This window comes from Xyrauchen texanus, chromosome 12, assembly GCF_025860055.1.
Source record: "Xyrauchen texanus isolate HMW12.3.18 chromosome 12, RBS_HiC_50CHRs, whole genome shotgun sequence".
NCBI classification, from domain to species: domain Eukaryota; kingdom Metazoa; phylum Chordata; class Actinopteri; order Cypriniformes; family Catostomidae; genus Xyrauchen; species Xyrauchen texanus.
The window spans coordinates 43,518,701-43,539,249 of NC_068287.1; the positions used below are offsets into that span (position 1 = coordinate 43,518,701).

At 43.1% G+C, this 20,549-nt stretch overlaps 2 protein-coding genes across 4 annotated transcripts in view; one reads left to right on the plus strand and one right to left on the minus strand.

The window, feature by feature from the left end:
* Nucleotides 1-1,473: 1,473 nt before the first annotated feature.
* trap1 (TNF receptor-associated protein 1) lies at nt 1,474-13,779 on the plus strand. The gene is made up of 18 exons (XM_052139178.1): nt 1,474-1,649; nt 3,332-3,499; nt 3,586-3,668; nt 3,797-3,937; nt 4,047-4,118; nt 4,207-4,367; nt 5,183-5,292; nt 5,375-5,448; nt 5,596-5,751; nt 5,882-6,002; nt 6,114-6,183; nt 6,265-6,412; nt 7,118-7,303; nt 8,842-8,980; nt 10,259-10,344; nt 10,457-10,602; nt 11,913-11,985; nt 12,106-13,779. Exons 1-18 carry the CDS (start codon nt 1,529-1,531, stop codon nt 12,205-12,207), a joined length of 2,157 nt encoding a protein of 718 aa, XP_051995138.1. The 5' UTR covers nt 1,474-1,528; the 3' UTR covers nt 12,208-13,779.
* Nucleotides 13,780-16,538: 2,759 nt separating this feature from the next.
* Nucleotides 16,539-20,549, minus strand: part of LOC127652793 (CREB-binding protein-like) — a 73,689-nt gene continuing 69,678 nt past the window's right edge. For 2 of the 3 annotated variants that reach the window (XM_052139175.1, XM_052139174.1), the window contains exon 31: nt 16,540-20,073. In XM_052139175.1, coding sequence (XP_051995135.1) covers nt 17,815-20,073 — 2,259 coding nt within the window. In that variant the 3' untranslated portion in view covers nt 16,540-17,814. Of the gene's footprint in view, nt 20,074-20,549 lie in introns of all 3 variants that reach the window. The other variant, XM_052139176.1, reaches the window with a different exon arrangement.

Genomic DNA, 20,549 nt, shown 5'->3' on the forward strand with positions numbered 1-20,549 from the left:
GCAGACGAGTTGAAGCATTGATTAGGCAATACAAAAAGTACCTTCAGAAAGCAACATACTCTTTATTTCCATGCATATCATTTTACTTAAGCCTGTGATTGTGTTACAGTTCACATCAATCCATTTTGCAATTGAATTTGTCGATCTGTCCAAGGAAGATTTACAATAAAGTCTTTTTAAAGAACACGGCAATGTATAGACGGTTTCGGAGCATTGCAGGAAAAAGGCTGTGTTTTTAGGATGCTGTGTCAAGTTAAAAGTAGTAAACTCTGCATACACAAGCTGTGTTTCAGTGCAAGAACGCATCTTCATCCGGCGCTGTTTGCTGTTCTATAATGCTATCTTGCATTATTTTATTTTAAAATGACATTCTCAGCATATAAATTAGAGAGAAAACTTCAATTGAAAAATGGATTTTCAGCATGCATAAACAAAACCTGATGGTCATGTTATCCATCATGATTTGGGAATGTTCCAAAAAGCATCTTGTGTGCTTCAGTGGAAACAGGAAAATCTGACCTTCAGTTCAAGAGACTCGATTACGATTGGCCAATTGCGCCATCTAGCAGTCTGACTGATTGCAGATATAGGAGTAAAATAAGGTCTGTGGTAAACATAACTCAAAGCAACTTGGAGATTTTGTTCTAAAAACATAAATGACACACAATCATACCCCAGACGGGAATTTTAAAGCCCATGTGTTTTGTTTATTAAAGTAGGCTTCAAACAAGTTGCTAAATAAGGATGGTTTTCCATTTCCTCTGGCTTGTTCACTCACATGCTTGAGGTAGTTGTAGTCCTTATTTAGTAACTTGTTAGAGAAGGGAATTCTGCAGCTGCAGGCATTGCTCCAAAAAGGGATATGAGCTCCAAATTGCCATTAAAGATATAGGGAGTCCCTTACCTAACCCTATTCCTAACCTTAACCATGAGCGGAAGTGCATTTGTTACAAATGATCCAATAGCAGTATTAAAGCTTCACAAGGGAAAACTGAAGATTTAAGATCATTAAATAGCCAATTTATATATTAAGGTCTACATTATCTGCAAAGATTCAGATCTGTTTATTTCAGGATACTGTAGAATATCATGAGAAATATATGACAAATTACAGGGAAATAAATAATTTCTAATACATTGTCATTCTGCTTTTGACTTCAAATCTTCCCATTGCATTTACATCCCTGTGATCAGCAGATGTGCTCAGCAATCTCCAAAAGAGGGCGGGGTTACTTCAAATGGGAGTTGACTAATCCAAAAGGGGCGGAGTTATCACAAAACGGGATTGCGCCAACTCCAAAATGATTAAGTTTAGGGAAAGGGTACGGTTAGGGGCTCCCTATATCTTTAAAGGCGTTTTGGAACAATGTCTGTAGATGTACCCTTCTTCATTTGGGGTTTTATACACAGGCGTATATCTAGCTGCTTGGTGACGTCATCAGTGAGCGCACTCTGGGGTCCTTCAGCTCGCTGTACGCCTGTCACGCCGCAGTTTCCCGACTCTATAGGTCAAACTACAGCAGCAGAAATGATCCGATCAGTAACTTTACTCAAACACTCTTTGAATCTCTCTCAACGGGCCAATGCCAGGCTGTTTTCATCCAACAGAGGGATAAGAAACAGAATAGTACCCGCGACGTTCAGTGGAGGTATATGTTTGAAAGAACATGATGAAATATTGTAACATAAGGGTGGTCGAATTTGTGGGAAACTGTTTTAATAATTTTTGGGAAGGCGTTTGGTATTTGACATGTCATTGTGTATCTCATTGCAAAGATGCATAATATATGTAAAGTAATATATTGTCTGTAACTCATTTTGAAATAACCAGTTTCAGGGTCAGAAATTAAGGGGGCTCGGGACAAAAATGATTAGCAATAACATTGATTTTGATGCATTATTATTTTTTGTGCAGTGTCAGATTAAAAAAACAAAAACTCAAAACACACTCTGACATCCATATAAACACACCCACGCAATTTTAGCTGCATCATTTATTCAGTTGTCCTGCAGGTCTCTATAATACAGCAAACAGAGAATAGGGGAAAAGCTTGTATTTGCTCCATAGGCTAAACATTATAAAAATGGCGCCATCTGGTGGAAAATATTACAAATTTACATTTTGAAGCCAGCGCTCCTGAATGAAAGCATTCATGATTTTATGCTTCAATGGCACTGGGATCAAATATTGCCGTTTCAATGGGGACATTTTTGTCCTGAAGGTCCTGAGTGTAACTATTTTGTGTACACAGTGTATTATATATTTATTATAGGAACTGAGGGAAAAAATATCAAAATTCCCCCCAAAAATACACACCTATGGCAATTTATGCCGTTGGCATTTAAAAAGACAAAAATGTCCCGAAGGTCGCACAAAGGTTAATTTTAGGAGTAGGAGGTTACATATTCAGATTGAGTACTTATGAACTGATTAAATTGAAATATTCAGTGGTGGCTCAGCGGTTAAGGCTCTGGGTTACTGACCAGAAGGTCAGGGGTTCAAGCCCCAACACCACCAAGACACCCCTGTTGGGCCCTTGAGCAAGGCCCTTGAACCTATCTGCTCCAGGGGCACCGTATCATGGCTGACCCTGCACTCTGACCCCAGCTTAGCTGGGATATGTGAAAAATAAATAATTTCACCATGTATATGCAGAAATGTATGTATAATGTGTGACAATTGATCAATTTATAAATGTTTTTATTTATATATGTTTAGATGTAAGTGTCCTCATAAAGATGTACCCCAGAAAATCAAATCCAGAGGGCAATTATTGCCCATTTATGAAAAGTTAATTTCTGACACTAATATTCCAATACTTATCAATTTATATTGGTCAATTTGCAAACTGTGGTATAAAAAGAATCGCAAAAATAATGCACTTATTTAATTCATGAATGCATTTGTTTATTGAGGTGGCAAATCTGGCTCACAAAACAAAATATAAATAATCTAGGAGTACAGTTGTAGACTGTAGATTGTGTAGACAATATAGACCCTTTTCAGAGACCGTGATGATGCATTTCCGCTTGAGTGTAAGTGGGTGGCATCTAGTAAAGGGGTTGGCAGACTCCCAGACACAGGCGGTACATTGTTATGGACCATGTGCGTCACAGACGGGTTAAGCCATTGTGCATCGTCTCCAGGATGCGAGCGGGGTCCGAGTTGGGGAAGCAAGCGGAGTGGAAAAGAACATTTTTAGGGTGGCAGCTGCCACCCCATGCCACCCTTCTGGCCCTATATATAAGCTGCATTACAGAAAAAACCCACTTGACTCAAAAATCTGAAGGGGCACTTGTTTATGAATTTGATTGTCTGTTTCTTTGACAGTTGATACTAATGGCAGGCATCAGTTGTATCACATCAGACCCACCAGAGTCTGTAGCTCGACCTTTACTGGTGCCAGCGTGGCTCATCGCAGTTACAGTACCCAACAGGCGGAGACTGTAGAGGAGGAGACCCTCCACAGCATCATCAACGACACCGAGAACGTTCAAGGTTGGAAAACATTCAACAACATCAAATCTGCTCGAGTGTGTGCATTTTAAGGGTGATGAAACTCTTTGTTTCTTTCCTTGAATAAGGATCCTTCTCCAAACACGAGTTCCAAGCGGAGACGAAGAAACTGCTTGATATTGTGGCCAGATCGCTGTACTCGGAGAAAGAGGTGAGGAGTTGAACAGGAGTAAATGGATGCATTCAACACCATTTGACCCTGGTTTTAGTCAACGTTTAGGTTAATGTTCTTTGTCAGTGTTTGAGTTCATTGTAAGTGGTATACCTTTGCCCTGTCAGGTGTTCATCAGGGAGCTCATCTCGAACGGCAGTGACGCTCTGGAGAAGCTACGGCACAAGCTGATGACCGCAGGTGGAGAAACGGCACCGATGGAGATTCATCTTCAGACTGATGCAGCCAAAGGCACCTTCACCATTCAGGTATCCTGCACCAATATTCCCAACAAAATCAAGGGTGTTTTGTTTCATTAAATCGGAAGTGCAGTCTGTTGCTGATGTAGAATCTGTGTTTTCATCCTTGTGTTTTTAGGATACAGGTGTTGGGATGAACAAAGAGGAGCTGGTTGCTAATCTGGGTACCATCGCTCGATCCGGCTCTAAGGTGCGTTTTCGTATTTCGGCCATAACTGATTCAACCAATGGGGTTTAAGCATTTGGACCGTTTTATCTGAAGTTCCTTCCACTTTTAGGCGTTTCTGGATGCTCTTCAGAATCAAGCAGAGGCCAGCAGCTCCATCATTGGGCAGTTTGGTGTGGGCTTCTACTCCGCCTTCATGGTGGCTGATAAAGTGGATGTTTATTCTCAGTCTGCTGAACCAGGAGCTCCTGGATACAAGTGGTCCTCAGACGGGTAAGCATAGCAGTTTTAGGACCAAGTTTCATATTGTTTTAAGAAAAAAACAAAACATAATCTATAAAGATAATATATTCATTTTACTCACAGACAAAAATATAAAGAGTAATAGCTAACTGTATGCTTTTGACAATTATGTTATTGTTGCTTATATGCCGTGTTTTTGCTTATAACTTAATGTAAAATGAACTAAACTTTAAATATCACTGTCATTACTTAGAGGCGGCGATTATCTTTCAAACGAGTCCACACACAAGATAATCAGATGTATAGATCATTAGATAATCCACATGAAGCACAATGTTACATACGGCCACCAGGAGATGGCGCCAAATACATGACACAGACTCAATGATGACTCAAATGACACAGAATGAAACTCATTCTGTGAAATCTCATCACTATAATCGTGTCTGCATGCTATGCAAACCTTTAGTCATTGTTGTGTTTGCATGTGTGATTAGTTCTTATGTACAATTATTGTTTTATTTGTTCGGAGAGGCTTTTGGACACATGGAGACATTTTTGGACACTAGGATCAATTAGTTTTTTAATGCTGTAATTTTTGATTGCTTTGTCATATAAGCACAAACGTTTTCTCAGATACAGTTGACATAATTGGGAACAAAACAAAATCAGTTTTTCTGAGCCACCTTATTTACACTCAGAGATATACAGTATAATGTCAAATAAGAATAAAAGTACATTTGTGGCTAAATTATTTTGTGATTATTCAGCAGTTTCTTAGACTGATATATCTTATAATAAATCACATTTTCGTGTTTGACTCATTGAGTTATACGTCTGTGCAGTTCTGGATTGTTTGAGATCGCAGAAGCTACCGGAGTTCGTCAGGGGGCGAAGATCGTGCTCCACCTCAAGGACGACTGCAAAGAGTTTTCCTCTGAAGACCGCGTCAAAGGTACAGGACACTGCAAACCACCTACACTCACATCAAACATGAGAAGGGAAAAAATAAAGTGACTCTGATCTGTTTTCTTCAGAGGTTGTGACTAAATACAGCAACTTCGTCAGTTTTCCCATTTTTCTGAACGGACGAAGACTAAACACCCTACAGGTATGTAAAGTCTATTGAAATGTACCTCTCTGGAGCTCTGATCATCAGTCCTGACCCATCTCGCTCTCTCTCTCTCTCTGTCGCTCGCTCGCCCTCTCTCTGTCGCTCTCCCTCTCTCTGTCTGTCGCTCTCTCTCTCTCTCTGCAGGCTCTGTGGATGATGGATCCGAAAGACATCAGCGAGTGGCAGCACGAGGAGTTTTATCGTTACGTGGCTCAAGCTCACGATAAACCACGCTACACGCTGCACTACCGCGCAGATGCTCCGCTCAATATCCGCAGCATCTTCTATGTGCCAGAGATGGTGAGAAAACAGACACAGTGCAATCAGCATGTTTACAATAGTGAAAAAGATCTCTAAAAGAGTGATTTCTCATTGATGAGTGTTTTTATGGTTAATAGTCTTTAATTTGAATGTGTGTGTGTGACAACAGAAGCCCTCTATGTTTGACGTGAGTCGTGAGATGGGATCCAGTGTTGCTCTGTACAGCAGGAAGGTTCTGATCCAAACCAAGTCCGCAGACATCCTGCCCAAGTGGCTGCGCTTCCTGAGAGGTCAGCTGACCATTTGTGTCTCCATGACAAAAACCTTCAGTGGCTCTGATGAAACAAAAGCCTGTTAGCTGTTAAAAAAAAAGGGAACAAGCCATGTGTTTGTGTTTACAGGTGTTGTTGACAGTGAAGATATTCCTTTAAACCTCAGCAGAGAACTGCTGCAGGAAAGTGCCCTGATCAGGTACAGACACGGCCTAAAATATCACGTTATGCCTTTAATTTCATGTTTGAAGTGAAGAGTAGTAAGGTGTCTTTCTCTCAGGAAACTGAGGGACGTCTTACAGCAGCGTGTCATTCGGTACTTGCTGGACCAGGGTAAGAAAGATCCAGAAAAATACGCTCGCTTCTTTGACGACTACGGGCTGTTTATGCGCGAGGGCATCGTGACCACCGCGGAGCAGAGCGTCAAGGTGCAGTCTTAGCTCGAATTGCCGTAAAATGTTATTTTCGTTTTCATCTTGACTCAAAATATGAACGGAGACCAAATTGGCCCGGTTGCTAGGGAGGGTAGAGTCACATGGGGTAACCTCCTCATGGTCATGATTAGTGGTTCTCGCTCTCAATGGGGCGTGTGGTGAGTTGTATGTGGATCGTGGAGAGTAGCATGAGCCTCCACATGCTGTGAGTCTCCGCGGTGTCATGCACAACGAGTCACATGATAAGATGCGCGGATCGACGGTCTCAGAAGCGGAGGCAACTGAGACTCGTCCTCCGCCACCCGGATTGAGGCGAGTAACCGCACCACCATGAGGGCCTAGTAAGTAGTGGGAATTGGGCATTCCAAATTGGGAGAATAGGAGATAAAAAAAAATGGTTGCATTGCATTGTAGTCACTTTAAGCAATATTTAATACATTTTTGGGGTCTATATGTTAACCCTCCTTTTGGTCTTCGAACCTTTTTGTCCTGTATTGAAAACCATTCAAAAATGACCCTATGGTGGGATAAGTCACACAAATTGAAGGAAGTTAGTGTATTAAATTAAAATATAAGATTAATATAATCAATGAAAGTTTGCATGTTGGTTTTCAGCTCCGTTTCTCCGGACGTTTCACGTCCAAGAATTTTCATTTTTCCTTTTGTTTGTTTTTAACTGGCTGCATTATGATGTCACAGGAGGACATTGCCAAGCTGTTGCGTTTCGAGTCGTCAGCACTTCCTGTGGGTCAGCAGACCAGTCTGATGGACTACGCCTCTCGTATGAAGGCGGGAACCAGGAACATTTACTATCTGTGTGCACCGAACCGCCACCTGGCCGAACACTCGCCGTACTTTGAGGCCATGAAGCAGAAAGATATGGAGGTGAGACTAGACCAAATGTGTCCACAATTACCAAACTATAACTGAACAAACAAAACCAATTTAATTGATATTGACCAGATGTGTTTTTAAAAGTACTGGTCAACCAAGAAATTCAGGATACAGTACACATTGCAATTAGTGATGCTTCGTTCATGAACGAATCGTTTAAGTGAAGGAATCGTTATTGACTCATATTTCTTGTTCACTGACGTCTCTCCCTTTCCAAGCCAATGAGCGCTACTGCTTTTCATGCCTGTAAAGATTGACTATAGCATAAGCCAATAGCATTCAAGTGGAGTGGTGGTGGCGGCGTAGTGGGCTAAAGCACATAACTGGTAATCAGAAGGTTGCTGGTTCGATCCCCACAGCCACCACCATTGTGTCCTTGAGCAATGCACTTAACTCCAGGTTGCTCCGGGGGGATTGTCCCTGTAATAAGTGCACTGTAAGTCGCTTTGGATAAAAGCGTCTGCCAAATGCATAATTGTAAACGTAAGTGCGGCTGTGAGGCAGCATATTATTGGTTTCAGTATGTTTGGTGACATGCACTTTTAAAAGATGGTAATTTTGCGCCATCTACTGACTCCCAAGTTGTCATTTGCAGACATGGTCAATGAACGAATCTGAATGAATCTTTTTGGTGAACCGATTCAGAAGACTCAAATCACCAAGATGAATCAAAATGCAGTACATGCTGTATGTCAAGATTCAGTACATTATGATGCATTATACATATTATAATATTATTAGATCGTAAAGGAAATATTGTCATGAGGAACAAAATGTATGCGTGTCAGACTTTTCTTAAACTGTTCAGCACAAATAAAGCTGACCATGTCCATCCATCTTCAACCGCTTATCCGAAGTCGGGTCGTAGGGGCAGCAGCTCCAGCAGGGGGCCCCAAACTTCCCCATCCCGAGGCACATTAACCAGCTCTGACTGGGGGACCCCGAGGCGTTCCCAGGCCAGTGTGGAGATGTAATCTCTCCACCTAGTCCTGGGTCTTCCCCGAGGCCTCCTCCCAGCTGGACGTGCCTGAAACACCTCCCTAGGGAGGCGGCCAGGGGGCATCCTTACCAGATGCCCAAACCACCTCAACTGACTCCTTTCGACGCAAAGGAGCAGCGGCTCTACTCCGAGCTCCTCACGGATGACTGAGCTCCTCACCATATCTATAAGGGAGAAGCCCGCCTCCCTTCTGAGGAAGCCCATTTCGGCTGCTTGTACTCGCGACCTAGTTCTTGCGGTCATGACCCAGCCTTCATGACCATAGGTGAGGGTAGGAACAAAAATTGACCGGTAGATCGAGAGCTTTGCCTTCCGGCTCAGCTCTCTTTTTGTGATGACGCTGCGATAGAGCGAGTGCAATACTGCCCCCACTGCTCCAATTCTCCAGCCAACCTCCAACCAAGATTTTTAATATTTAGTCAAATATTCTATAAAACAAAGTGGCTCTTACACTTCTGTTAAACGGACAAATATCAGACGGTTTTATGCACCGCTGCTCTCGTTTCTGACTTTCTATCTGTATTTGCAGGTTCTGTTCTGCTTCGAGCAGTTCGATGAACTCACACTGCTTCACCTCAGAGAGTTCGACAAGAAGAAACTCATTTCAGCCGAGACGGACATCGTTGTAGATCATTACAAAGAGGAGAAATTCCAAGATGCAAAACCAGGTGACAAAGAGCCGTAGTTGCATAAATATGTTAAAATGCAACTATTATCTAGGAAGATTATTGTTTGAGATATGTAGCTGGGCCTCTACATGAAAGTCGAGGTTGTTTATTCTTGACCCACATTTTACTTCATAGTTTTGAAAGGAACTTTAGACAAAATTGATCCAAATTCAGACGATTTTATGCTTGGTGTGACGAGCAGAACATGTAAAGGAATATTATGGGATCAATACGAGTTAAGCTCAATCGACAACATTTGTGGCATCATGTTAATTACGACAAAAATTTATTTCGACTTGCCCCTCCTTTTCCAGTGAGGCACTTACAATGGAAGTCAATGAGGCCAGCTTGTAAGCGATAATATGCTCACTGTTTTAAAAGTATAGACACAAGACATTAAGTGTGATAAAACTATTTAACACTTTTAACAAACTTTGACTTCTGAGACTCTGTTATAGTATCCATTAACGCTGCGAGATTGATCTAGTTAAGATTGAAATCACATTATGGTTTTGTGCGAGGCTGCGTTTAAAAATGGACCGCAATCAGCGCTTCAGTCAGATAACCATTATGCATTGTGTAAGCAAGCGGCGCCCTCTAGCGGTTTTTTCCCTCCCCAATTTGCAATTCCCAATGCGCTCCAAGTCCCTGTGGTGACGTAGTGACTCGCCTCAATCCGGGTGGTGGAGGACGAATCTCAGTTGCCTCCACATCTGAGACCGTCAACACGCGCATCTTATCACGCGGCTTGTTGAGCGCGTTACTGCTGAGACATGGCGCATGTGGAGGCTTCACGCTATTCTCTGTGGCACCCACGCACAACTCGCCACGTGCCCCACCGAGAGCGAGAACCACATTATAGCGACCACGAGGAGGTTACCCCATGTGACTCTACACTCTCCAGCAACTGGGCCAATTGGTTGCTTGGGAGACCTGGCTGGAGTCACTCAGTCAGCACGCCCTGAGATTCAAACTCACGACTCCAGGGGTGTAAATCAGCGTCTTTAGTGTTATTGATGGAAATATATCCATATCCATGACACCACAGAAGAACTTTAAAGGGGGTTTTGTTCCTTTGGTAACTTTTATTTGTCCATGATGTGGTTGACATTTCCGCGGAATTGCCCAACATAATATGTTTGCATAGTATGAATTAGTGATGGTCTACTATATACAGTACAAACATTTTAAAATGTCTATTTTTACGATACTACTTTTGGTCTTAACTCCAAGCTTTGTGTAGATATTCATCATGGTTGATGTAACTGTTTTGTGTAGCATCAGAGCGGTTGACTGAACAGCAGGCAGAAGATCTGCTGGCCTGGATGAAGAACTCACTCGGACAGAGAGTCGCCAACATCAAGGTAGACACGTTTACACCGATAAACTCAACCTGTGAGAGACATTGCTGTTTGTTTATGTGTTACAGCACTCATGTAATGCATCCAGACATAATTGTTACCTTTGCCACGTCAGGTGACCCCACGTCTGGACACGCATCCGGCCATGATCACCGTGCTAGAGATGGGAGCCGCTCGACACATCCTGCGCACACAGCAGCTCGCCCGCAGCTCAGAGGAGAGAGCACAGTTACTGCAGCCCACACTGGAGATCAACACCGGGTATGAAAGACAAATGAGCGTCCGCAGCCGTGTGCCAGTCAAACAGGAACCTGGTGGCAAATTAAGGCGGGACTTGATATTACTGAAACTACTGAAAGACTGGCATGGTTGCAAGTTTTTTGTTTTTGCATCAACCTGGTACTGATGTACTGGCACTTTTGACATACCTACTGCATAGTCAGGGCCGGACTGGGATTTTACTTAGCAACTGGCCCAAAAGTGTTTGAGTGGTGGGGGGTGTTCATTGTCATCGCGCCGTTTTGTGGTCCGTTCTGCATAACGCAGCGGCTCGTTTTAGCTTATCTCGGGCCGTTTCGCGGCCGACCCACCGGCACACTCGGTTCTCCGGATGGCTAGTCCACCCCTGAACGGCCCCAAAGTGCATCGGCCCACCGGGAAAAGGCCCGTTATGCCAGATTACCAGTCCAGCCCTGTCAAACAGTTTTGATATGAGAAAAGAGTGAGTTGTGTTAGAGACGGTATTGCGCACTTTGTATGACATTACATATGCCGAAAACACGACTTGAAATCTGATCTGACCATTCTGACACGTCCCACAAAAATACAGATTTTAATTAAAGGAACATTCAGGGTTCATTACGTAAGTTGAGCTGCATTTGTGGCATAATGTTGATTACCACAAAAGTTTATTGGACTCAGCCCTCATTTTCATAAAAAAAAAAATTTAATCTGGGTTTCAACCAGGCACTTACAATGGAGGTCAATGGGTGCCAACCAGTAAACGTTAAAAATATTCACCGTTTCAAAAGTACAGCCACAAGACATAAACGACATGCGTGTTAAAATGATTTTAGTGTGGTAAAATCGCTCGCTAATCTTTTCTGTGTCGTTTTATAGCCAATTTTACCACTTCGTTGCCATGACGATGCAACGCCGTTAAATCCTGCAAAAATGACAGCTCATATTTACGTTTACATTTATGCATTTGTCAGACGCTTTTATCCAAAGTGACGTGCACTTATTACAGGGACAATCCCCTCGGAGCAACCTGGAGTTAAGTGCCTTGCTCAAAGACACAATGGTGGTGGCTGTGGGGATCGAACCAGCAACCTTCTGATTACCAGTTATGTGCTTTAGCCCACTACGCCACTACAACTCCTTAAAAATACGCGCGTTTTAACAAGAATTAATGTGAGTGCTTTTATACAATTTTAAGCTTCACATTTCTGCTTATAGACCCTCCTAAAATTGGCCCCATTGACTTGCATTGTAAGTGCCTCACTGTAACCTGGATATAAGCTCTGGAAGAGAACGTGCTGTTCTTTTAACACCAAACAATTGTTTTGCAGACATGACCTCATCAAGAAGCTTCACGCACTGAAGGACTCGAACCCTGAGCTCTCACAGATGCTGCTCGACCAGGTAAAGTGTCGGTTTACTCACCAGTTGCACTCTGGTCATAATTCACAACATTTCTACATTATACGAATGGGAACATCTCGCTGATAGTGTAACTCATTTAGCTCTTTTTTTACCTTTCAGATTTACGATAACGCCATGATCACCGCCGGCCTCAACGAAGACCCTCGTCCGATGATCTCCCGTCTGAACCAGCTTCTTACTCAAGCGCTGGAGAAACACTGAACTCGCCCCACTGGACTCTATTATTGCCATCGTTAGACTGTGCTGTGTGTGGAGGCGTTCACTCACCATTGCTGCAGATGCCACTGTTGATCTGTTTGTATGAAGACTTGAGAATCTGTGTGCAGGTGTGACTTAAGTCGCTCTTCACCGCTGATAAGAGACACTTGTTTGCCATTTCTTCATCTGTGGTCAATCTGTATGCGACTCTGGACAGGGATTAGAGAGAAATTCGGCCGTTTGTGACACCTGAACCAGTGTTATTATAGTTAACGAAAACTAAAAAAAATTCTGTCTTTTGTTCCCCCGTTGCTTTTCTAACCAGTGGTCATGAAATGAGCTCTGCCGCACATCCCAAAGTAAAATCATCAGTTGAAAACCTCAAAAAGATAAAGGGATGGTTGAACAGTCTTTTTGTCATTTACTCACCCTGTGATGCCACTCCATATGTGTGACTTTCCTTCTTCTGCAAACACAAATAAAGATGTTTAGAAGAATATCTCAGCTCTGTAGGTCCATACAATGTAAGTCAATGGGGTCCAAAACTTTAAAGCAGCATAAAAGTACTCTAAGTGGTTTAATGTCTTCTAAAGTGATCTAATATGTTTTGGGTGAGAACAGACCAAAATGTAACACATGTTGAAATTGCAATCTACAGGAACAATCGTGATTTCAAGCGCGATTACACTTACTGGTGGAGTTCGCCGAGTGCTAAACGATGCTGGGAAATATAATCATGATTGCCAAAGAGATGGCTGATGTCAAGATTAACTGTAAAATGACTTGTATTGATCTGTTTTTCACCCACACCTATCATGTCACTTCTGAAGACTTGGATTAAACCACTAGAGTCGTGTGGAGTACTTTTATGCTGCCTTTATGTGCTTTTTGGAGCTTCAAAGTTCTGGTCACCATTGAGTTGCATTGTACAGACCTACAGAGCTGAAATATTCTTTTAAAAATCCTCATTTGTGTTCAGTAGAAGGAAAGTCAAACACATCTGGGATGGCACAAGGGTGAGGAAATGAGAGAATTTTCTTATTTAGGGGAACATCCCAAAGTTTAGCTTAGTAAGGATTTATAATAATTTAAGGCACTTCATATGGATACAGTTTGGATCAAGCTTAAATGTCCTTTGATAATAATATATGGCACTATAATAACACTGGCCTGAACTTGCCAGAAACTGAGAATTGCTTTGAAGATCCCATTATTTAGCGAGACGAAAGATGATGTCAGTGAAATGTCCCCTGAATTGTCACATCTTTGTTCATATTTCTTGTACCATTAATTGACTTTGAAATCAACGGTTCATCATTTACAATTTGAAGTGCACTGAGAAACCGCTTTTCTTAACATTTGGTGTAAATTCAGATTGGAGTCATAAGTCTCGGATAAACATGAAAACATTTTTGACGTCCTGTATTCTGATATCTTATTGTTTATTTCATGCATTATCTGATGTACTTGGATTAGCTCTTAACTGTTTGTTCTGTGCTTTGTACGAAAGTGAGTTTTGTTAGATAATCCATCTTAAATAAATGTATCCAACCAGTGAAATAAAATGAAATGTGTTCAGAGATGAAGTGCGCAGCAAGAGCACGAAACTGCAGTTGCATCTTTCGGACACCAGGAGGCGCAGTGACGTCAGTGTTGACGTGCTGCCCTCTTTGATGTGAAGGGGAACTGCACTTGATACACAGTCAATCATACAGATCTTTTATGTAACTTTACAGTTAAATAATCTGAGGAATCTGCTGTAATGTTAACTTTATGTTCTCACTCAGGTAGGGGCAAATAGTTAAGCGCTTGCATGAAGGTGTATAAGGGTATTGTTACCCAAAACTCTTTAGAATTTAGTTATATACATATTTATACTGGTGGACAAAAGTTTGAAATAATGTCCAGATTTTGCTCTTATAGCAAAGCAATTGGTTCTTTAATTCACCAAAGTGGCATTCAACTGATCACAATGTATATTCAGAACATTAATAACGTGTAATCCTTGTTATTCTAGCGGTCAGTTTGTCCAGATACTCAGGTGACCTTTGACCCCACATTTCCTGTAGCACTTGAACTTTCACCCCACACTTCCTGTAGCACTTGACCTTTCACCCCACACTTCCTGTAGCACTTGCCATAGATGTGACTGTCTTGTCGGGCACTTCTCACGCACCTTACAGTCTAGCTGATCCCACAAAAGTTCAATGGGGTTAAGATCCGTAACACTCTTTTCCAATTATCTGTTGTACAATGTCTGTGTTTCTTTGCCCACTCGAACCTTTTCTTTTTGTTTTTCTGTTTCAAAAGTGTCTTTCTTTGCAATTCTAAGTCCTCCTGAGTCTTCTCTTTACTGTTGTACATGAAACTGGTGTTGAGCGGGTAGAATTCAATGAAGCTGTCAGCGGAGGACATTTGAGGCGTCTATTTCTCAAACTAGAGACTCTGATGTACTTATCCTCTTGTTTAGTTGCACATCTGGTCTTCCACATCTCTGTGTGTGTGTATAAATGATATATATATATACATATACATACACACATACTGTATTTACACCGATCAGCCACAACATTAAAACCACCTGCCTAATATTGTGTAGGTCCCCCTCCTGCCACAACAGCGCCAACCCGCATCTCAGAACAGCATTCAGAGATGATATTCTTCTCAGCACAATTGTACAGAGTGGTTATCCGAGTTACCGTAGACTTTGTCAGTTCAAACCAGTCTGGCCATTCTCTGTTGACCGCTCACAACAAGGTGTTTCCACTCACTGGATGATTTTTTGTTTTTGGCATCATTCTCAGTAAACCGCCAACTAAAGCTTGCATCGGCCAAATAAACAGAGGACACTGCATCTATGTGCAATTCCACAGCAGTATAATAACTATACAGGCATTATATATATATGATATATATAGATATATATAAAAAAGCAAACATCGACGTTACAGTGAGGCACTTACAATGCAAGTCAATGGGGCCCATTTTTGGAGGGTTTAAAAGACAGAAATGTGAAGCTTAAAATTGTATAAAAGCACTTACATACATGTTTCTGTTAAAACTCATGTATTATATGAGCTATCAAAGGGAAACGGATTTCTTCTCTCCTAAAACATCATCTTAAGGAGTTTTGGGTTCCTCACTGGGGGCCTAAAGACAAATATTCAAGACATTACAGCATCCCTTTCTGTAAAGCTGCTTTGAATCGGTTTATGTTGTGAAAAGTGCTATTAAATAGAAACAGACTTCACTTGACTACTTCCAAGTTTTGCACATTTAAATAGTCCCACGACTGTTAAATTGCAGTCTCTAAATATGAATACAAGTTCTTAAAGATTGCACAGACGGTATGGTGCAAAAGTTTTAGGCACTTAATGTCAAGAGTCCAGTAAACATAAAAAAACTAAATCAATATTCAGTGTGACCACCTTTGCCTTTAAAACAGCCCCAATTCTCCAGATACATCTGGACACAGTTCCTCTTGGTTGTTGGCTGATAGGATGTCCCAAAACTCTTGGAGAATTCATCACATGCAGTTCTTCTGTATATTTCGGCTGTCTCAATCGCTTGTGGGGAACATGACGTCTGTTGCAGGACTCCCTGTTCTTCTATTCTAATCTTTTATATTTGCTCAAGTAATGTTTGGGAATGTTTGACACACTAAAGCTGAAGATATAAATAACCATCTTAAGACAAATGCTCTTGTGAAACATCTTTTGCACAGTACTGTATAATAATGAAACAATCGCAGTAGTTGATATCAACGTAACTAATCTTTGTCCGTGGCTTCATGTCACTTGCCGACTCCGGTGAAGCGATGTCAAAAGACGTTCATAGAAAGTCTGTAAAGTATCGGCAGTCACATCCACATGCTATTGCGTTTGCCTTTTATTCCTGTGTTTACAAATGTAACACTAAAATATCACATTATCTGCTTCAAACACACTCACGGCCCTCGGAGCTGAAGCAGTTCATGCCCAGATCAAATTCCTGGAATAAGATCAGAAGCAGAATTCATTTATTACATTTTTTTCCTAGAAGTAATTGGAAAAATGTTGATTTAAAAAAATGTCTAAAGTAATGGAATATTGTCCTTTATTAATAAAACTTAATCTATCACATATTTTTAATGCGTTATTACTCTACTAAGCATTTAAGGCAAAAATATGAAGCCTAAAACTCTTAAGTAAAAAAGGCAAAATTAAATGCAAAAATAATGCAAATGTAACTAATGATGCATAATAAGTTATTTGTAACGGAACCTTCAATCGGAATGTGCATTCTGCATAATCGCTATAGCAACAACATGTGCATTCTGCATAATCGCTATAGCAACAACATGTGCATTCTGCATAATCGCTATAGCAACAACATGTGCATTCTGCATAATCGCTATAGCAACAACATGTGCATTCTGCATAATCGCTATAGCAACAACATGTGCATTCTGCATAATCGCTATAGTAACAACACTTCAATTCCATCCGGTTGACACATTTCTACTGGTAAATCGATTTAATGAGGATTTTGCCCGACCCTAGTTTCAATTTACATCCTACCGTCAGAAATCAGAGCTCTGACAACACGCATCAAGTCACAAGAGACATTGTCTGTTGCACACAGTTTATTTAACAATATGGTATATAAGTACGAAATGAGTTCTTAACCAGTTTATACAGCGATCTCAATCTTTTTTCCTTTTATTTACAGTATGTCATCAAGCTGCATGATTTAAATTAAAGAATTGTTCACCTTCAATTCAAGTTTCATGGAGGAGAAAAAACTGAAGAACTCTTTGAACAAATCAGCAGTCAGACGAAGCTCCGCCCTCATACGCGAGGGGGAGGAGACATCATTGATGTTTCAGAGATCAAACAGAGAAAACAAGAGGAACATTTGTCCAACTTTAAGCGACAACTACTAAATCCAGGCCAATAAATTAAATGCATTTCGGCACCTTGAAAAATAAAGAGCATTTTTCACAATTTGCTCGTGTGTGTGTGTGTGTGTGTGTGTGTGTGTGCGCGTGTATGTGTGTGTGTGTAGTAGCCAAGCTCCTTTCTGTACAAATGAATACAGGTCCTCTGTACAAACTCCACAGTTGGGAGAGGAAAAAGGCTGCATGTCCTTTTCCAAGCCTGGCAAATGTGAATACGTATCAGATCGGAATGAGGATTTCTCCAGATCCAAATTCCACATCAATTATCTTACAGTCCCTAAACACACACAAAAAAATGCATCAGTTTGCGAACATACAAAATGAAAGTTTTATATAATAAAATCAAATATTTTGCCTTGATAAATTCCATTAAAAAGTCCATTGCTCAAAATAACACCCCCTCCCCAGAAAACAAACAAACAACAAAAATAATTAAAAACGTAACGCTTAGAACCAGGACTGAGTTTCAGGACTGAACACCCCTCCCAGAAAAAAACCCTTTGTGTTTCTGCTCTTTAAACAGTAATTTCAATCCTTCCAACAAGGAAGAAAAAGCAGTCCATTAGTTGTGTAAACCTTTTACAGTCCATTATTCAGTCATCTTTAGGTCAACGTCTCTCAGTACAACTTGTGTAGAATACACCTTTATCCTCATAGAATGTCTCATAATGCTACAATCCCTCTACAAACTTTTCTAATGTGTCTCCCGTGGTGTCGCCAACCATACTTAAGTCGTTGGGCAGCCCTCCACGGTTCGGCGTGTTCAGCTGTGGAAGCATTGCACTCTGTTCGGGTGTGCACAGGTGTGCCTGGTCCATGGGGCCCGACATGGGCCCTGCCAGGCCGGGGTGTGAGGAGCCAGAGTGCATGGCAACGTGCTGCGGGGAGGGTTGAGGCTGCATTCGCGGGGACAGGCTGGAATGTGGCGGCTGTTGGGAAGGGGGGCGGGGCGATTGCACAGGAGCAGGTGACCTCACTTGGCTGCCCAACACATTAGCCATGGCCGGTCCGGACAGGTGAGCACCCTGCGGCTGTCCTGCAAGCATGTGGGGTTGTGGGCTCATGGAAGCTGCTTGTGCTGGTGAGCCCATCTGCTGCTTTAGCATTTGCTGCTGTTGCTGTTGTTGTTGCTGCTGCTGCTGCAGCATGCGCTGCTGTAGCAAAGTCTGCTGGGCTTCCAAGCTCATGCCAGTTTGGCTCATCTGTCCCATGGGGACAGTGCCTCCCTGCATAGCCATCTGTTGCTGCATACGGATTTGAGAGTAACTTGCCGCCCCTTGAGGTTGCGGGAATCTCACTTGTCCTGGAGGCATGCCAGGTTGCTGCTGCTGCTGCTGTTGCATCTGTCGCATGAGCTGCCTGCGGTACATCTGCTGGTTTCCATTGTGTGCGGCGTTCATCATTTGTCCCTGGGGTCCAAGGTTAGCCATGGCCTGGGTAGTAGCGGGCTGAGGTTGCTGAAGAGGCATGCCAGGTCGCTGCACAGCCCCGGCCTGCATGGTGGCCATGTTCTGCATTCCCGGCTGACCTGCAAGCATTGGCTGCGGGTTCTGTTGCGGTTGCTGCGGCTGGCTGGCCTGGTATTTCGCTGTCCGCTGTTTGATGAATGCCGCCATGAGATGGGGGTTTGACTTGAGGATATTGAGGACCTGCTGTTGCTGCTGCGGGGAACTTGGCGACTTTAAAGTGCGCAGCAGGTCCTGCAGTGCCCCTGGGGCGATGCTGTTGGCCAACCCTCTTTGCTGCATGCCTGGCGTTGGGACTTGTGGAGGCACCTGCTGCGGAGGTATGACGCCTTGCATCTGCCGTGGCTGCTGCATCATGGAGCGCTGCATCATCTGGGGTTGTTGGGGCGTCTGCGTTACCTGAGGCTGCTGAGGTGCCATCGCCATCTGCGGTGGGGGCACTTGCTGTGTTGGAGGTGCCTGCGGATTCTGCATTTGCCCTTGCATGCTAGGTCTCCACTGGCTTGGCTGCATGCTCTGAACCACTTGAGGACCACGTGGGCCCATTATCTGCATGGGATCCATCATGCGCTGTTGATTCATCGGCATGCCATTCATATTCATTCTGTAATCTTGCTGTGGAGGCGGTTGTTGTTGTTGTTGTTGTTGTTGTTGTTGTTGTTGCTGCTGCTTAACTTTGGTCATCATATCTATTTGTCTTGCAACCTTCATTGCAGCCTGCTGTGGGTGTTGCTGTGGTGAGGGCTGTGGCTGTTGTTGAGGGGGCATGGGCAGGGGAGACTGCTGCTGGGGCAGAGGTGAGGACTGCGGCCCTGACTTACCCTGGGACCCTGGTGTAGGGGGTTGGCTGGGGAAAGGTTGCACCATGCCCCCCACATTCTGATGCGTCTGCTGTGGCTGGTTGGCTAATGACTGAGCGGTTTGGGGTGTATGAGGTTGCTGCAGCTGCTGAGAGTTGGGTGTCCCGGGACCTCCTGAGCTAGTTGGGGAGGGCAGATTCTGAGGCATTCCTCTGCACTGCATGAGTGCCATGCGGCGTCGCATCATCTGCGCCTGCTGCAGGCGCTGCTGAATCTGCTGCTGCCGCAACTTTTGCTTGATATTGAGACAGAAGGGCACGGGGCACTTGTTCTCCTGGCAGTGCTTGGCGTGGTAGCAGCACAATGCAATGAGCTGCTTGCAGACGGGGCAGCCTCCGTTGGTCTTGCGCTTGCAGCCCTTGGTGTGCTGCACCACCCGCTTCATCTTCTGGCAGGATGGCAGTGAGCAGTTTGCATTGCGGCACTGGCAGGCGTGCACCAGTGACTGGATGCAGCGCTGGATGCTGAGGCGTCGACTCTCCTGCGGGCTCTTGTTGGCCTCGCCACCCGGGTTGTTGCTGTCGTCGTCCAAGCCCAAACCCCACTTCACCATTTTGTGCTCGTGGCCCTTGGAGTTGTAGCAGTTAATGCATAGATCAAAGTCCTGGAATAAGATCAGAAGCAGAATTAATGTTTTTGTTTTTTTGTGGAATAATCAAATATATTATTAATTTAAAACTACATGACCTTGGCCATTGGAACGTTTATGCTACTTCACTTTGAAAGGCGCTGCATTTTAAGCTACAGGTTCAGCTCCATGGTCTAAACACAAGGTTCAACCCTTGAGAGGTTTAAACCAGCAACCTTCTAGTGGCCAGCTCTGATCTTTAACCTCGTCGGAATGCATGTTCAGGAATATGGACCTGAATGTCCTTTTCCTAATACAAGGTAGCATTGTGCAAATATATTTGTCTTCATTTCTACACCTGGACAGCCCCTTTACTGCAGAGTTTAAATCGTGCTCTAACACACCTGTTGTTTTCAAGTAATCCCAAAGACCTTGATTAGTTGGTTCAGGTCAAATGTGCCGCTCAAGCCCTCAAAAGTGAAGCCAAAACATCTCAATCGCCCCCCGGTGAC

Excerpts from the sequence above, each read along its gene's own strand:
- trap1 (XM_052139178.1), top strand. The coding sequence starts at position 1,529 with ATGATCCGATCAGTAACTTTACTCAAACACTCTTTGAATCTCTCTCAA. Across the intron at positions 3,938-4,046 it reads AAGGCACCTTCACCATTCAG|GATACAGGTGTTGGGATGAA; the intron begins GTATCCTGCACC and ends TTGTGTTTTTAG. Across the intron at positions 7,304-8,841 it reads TGAAGCAGAAAGATATGGAG|GTTCTGTTCTGCTTCGAGCA; the intron begins GTGAGACTAGAC and ends CTGTATTTGCAG.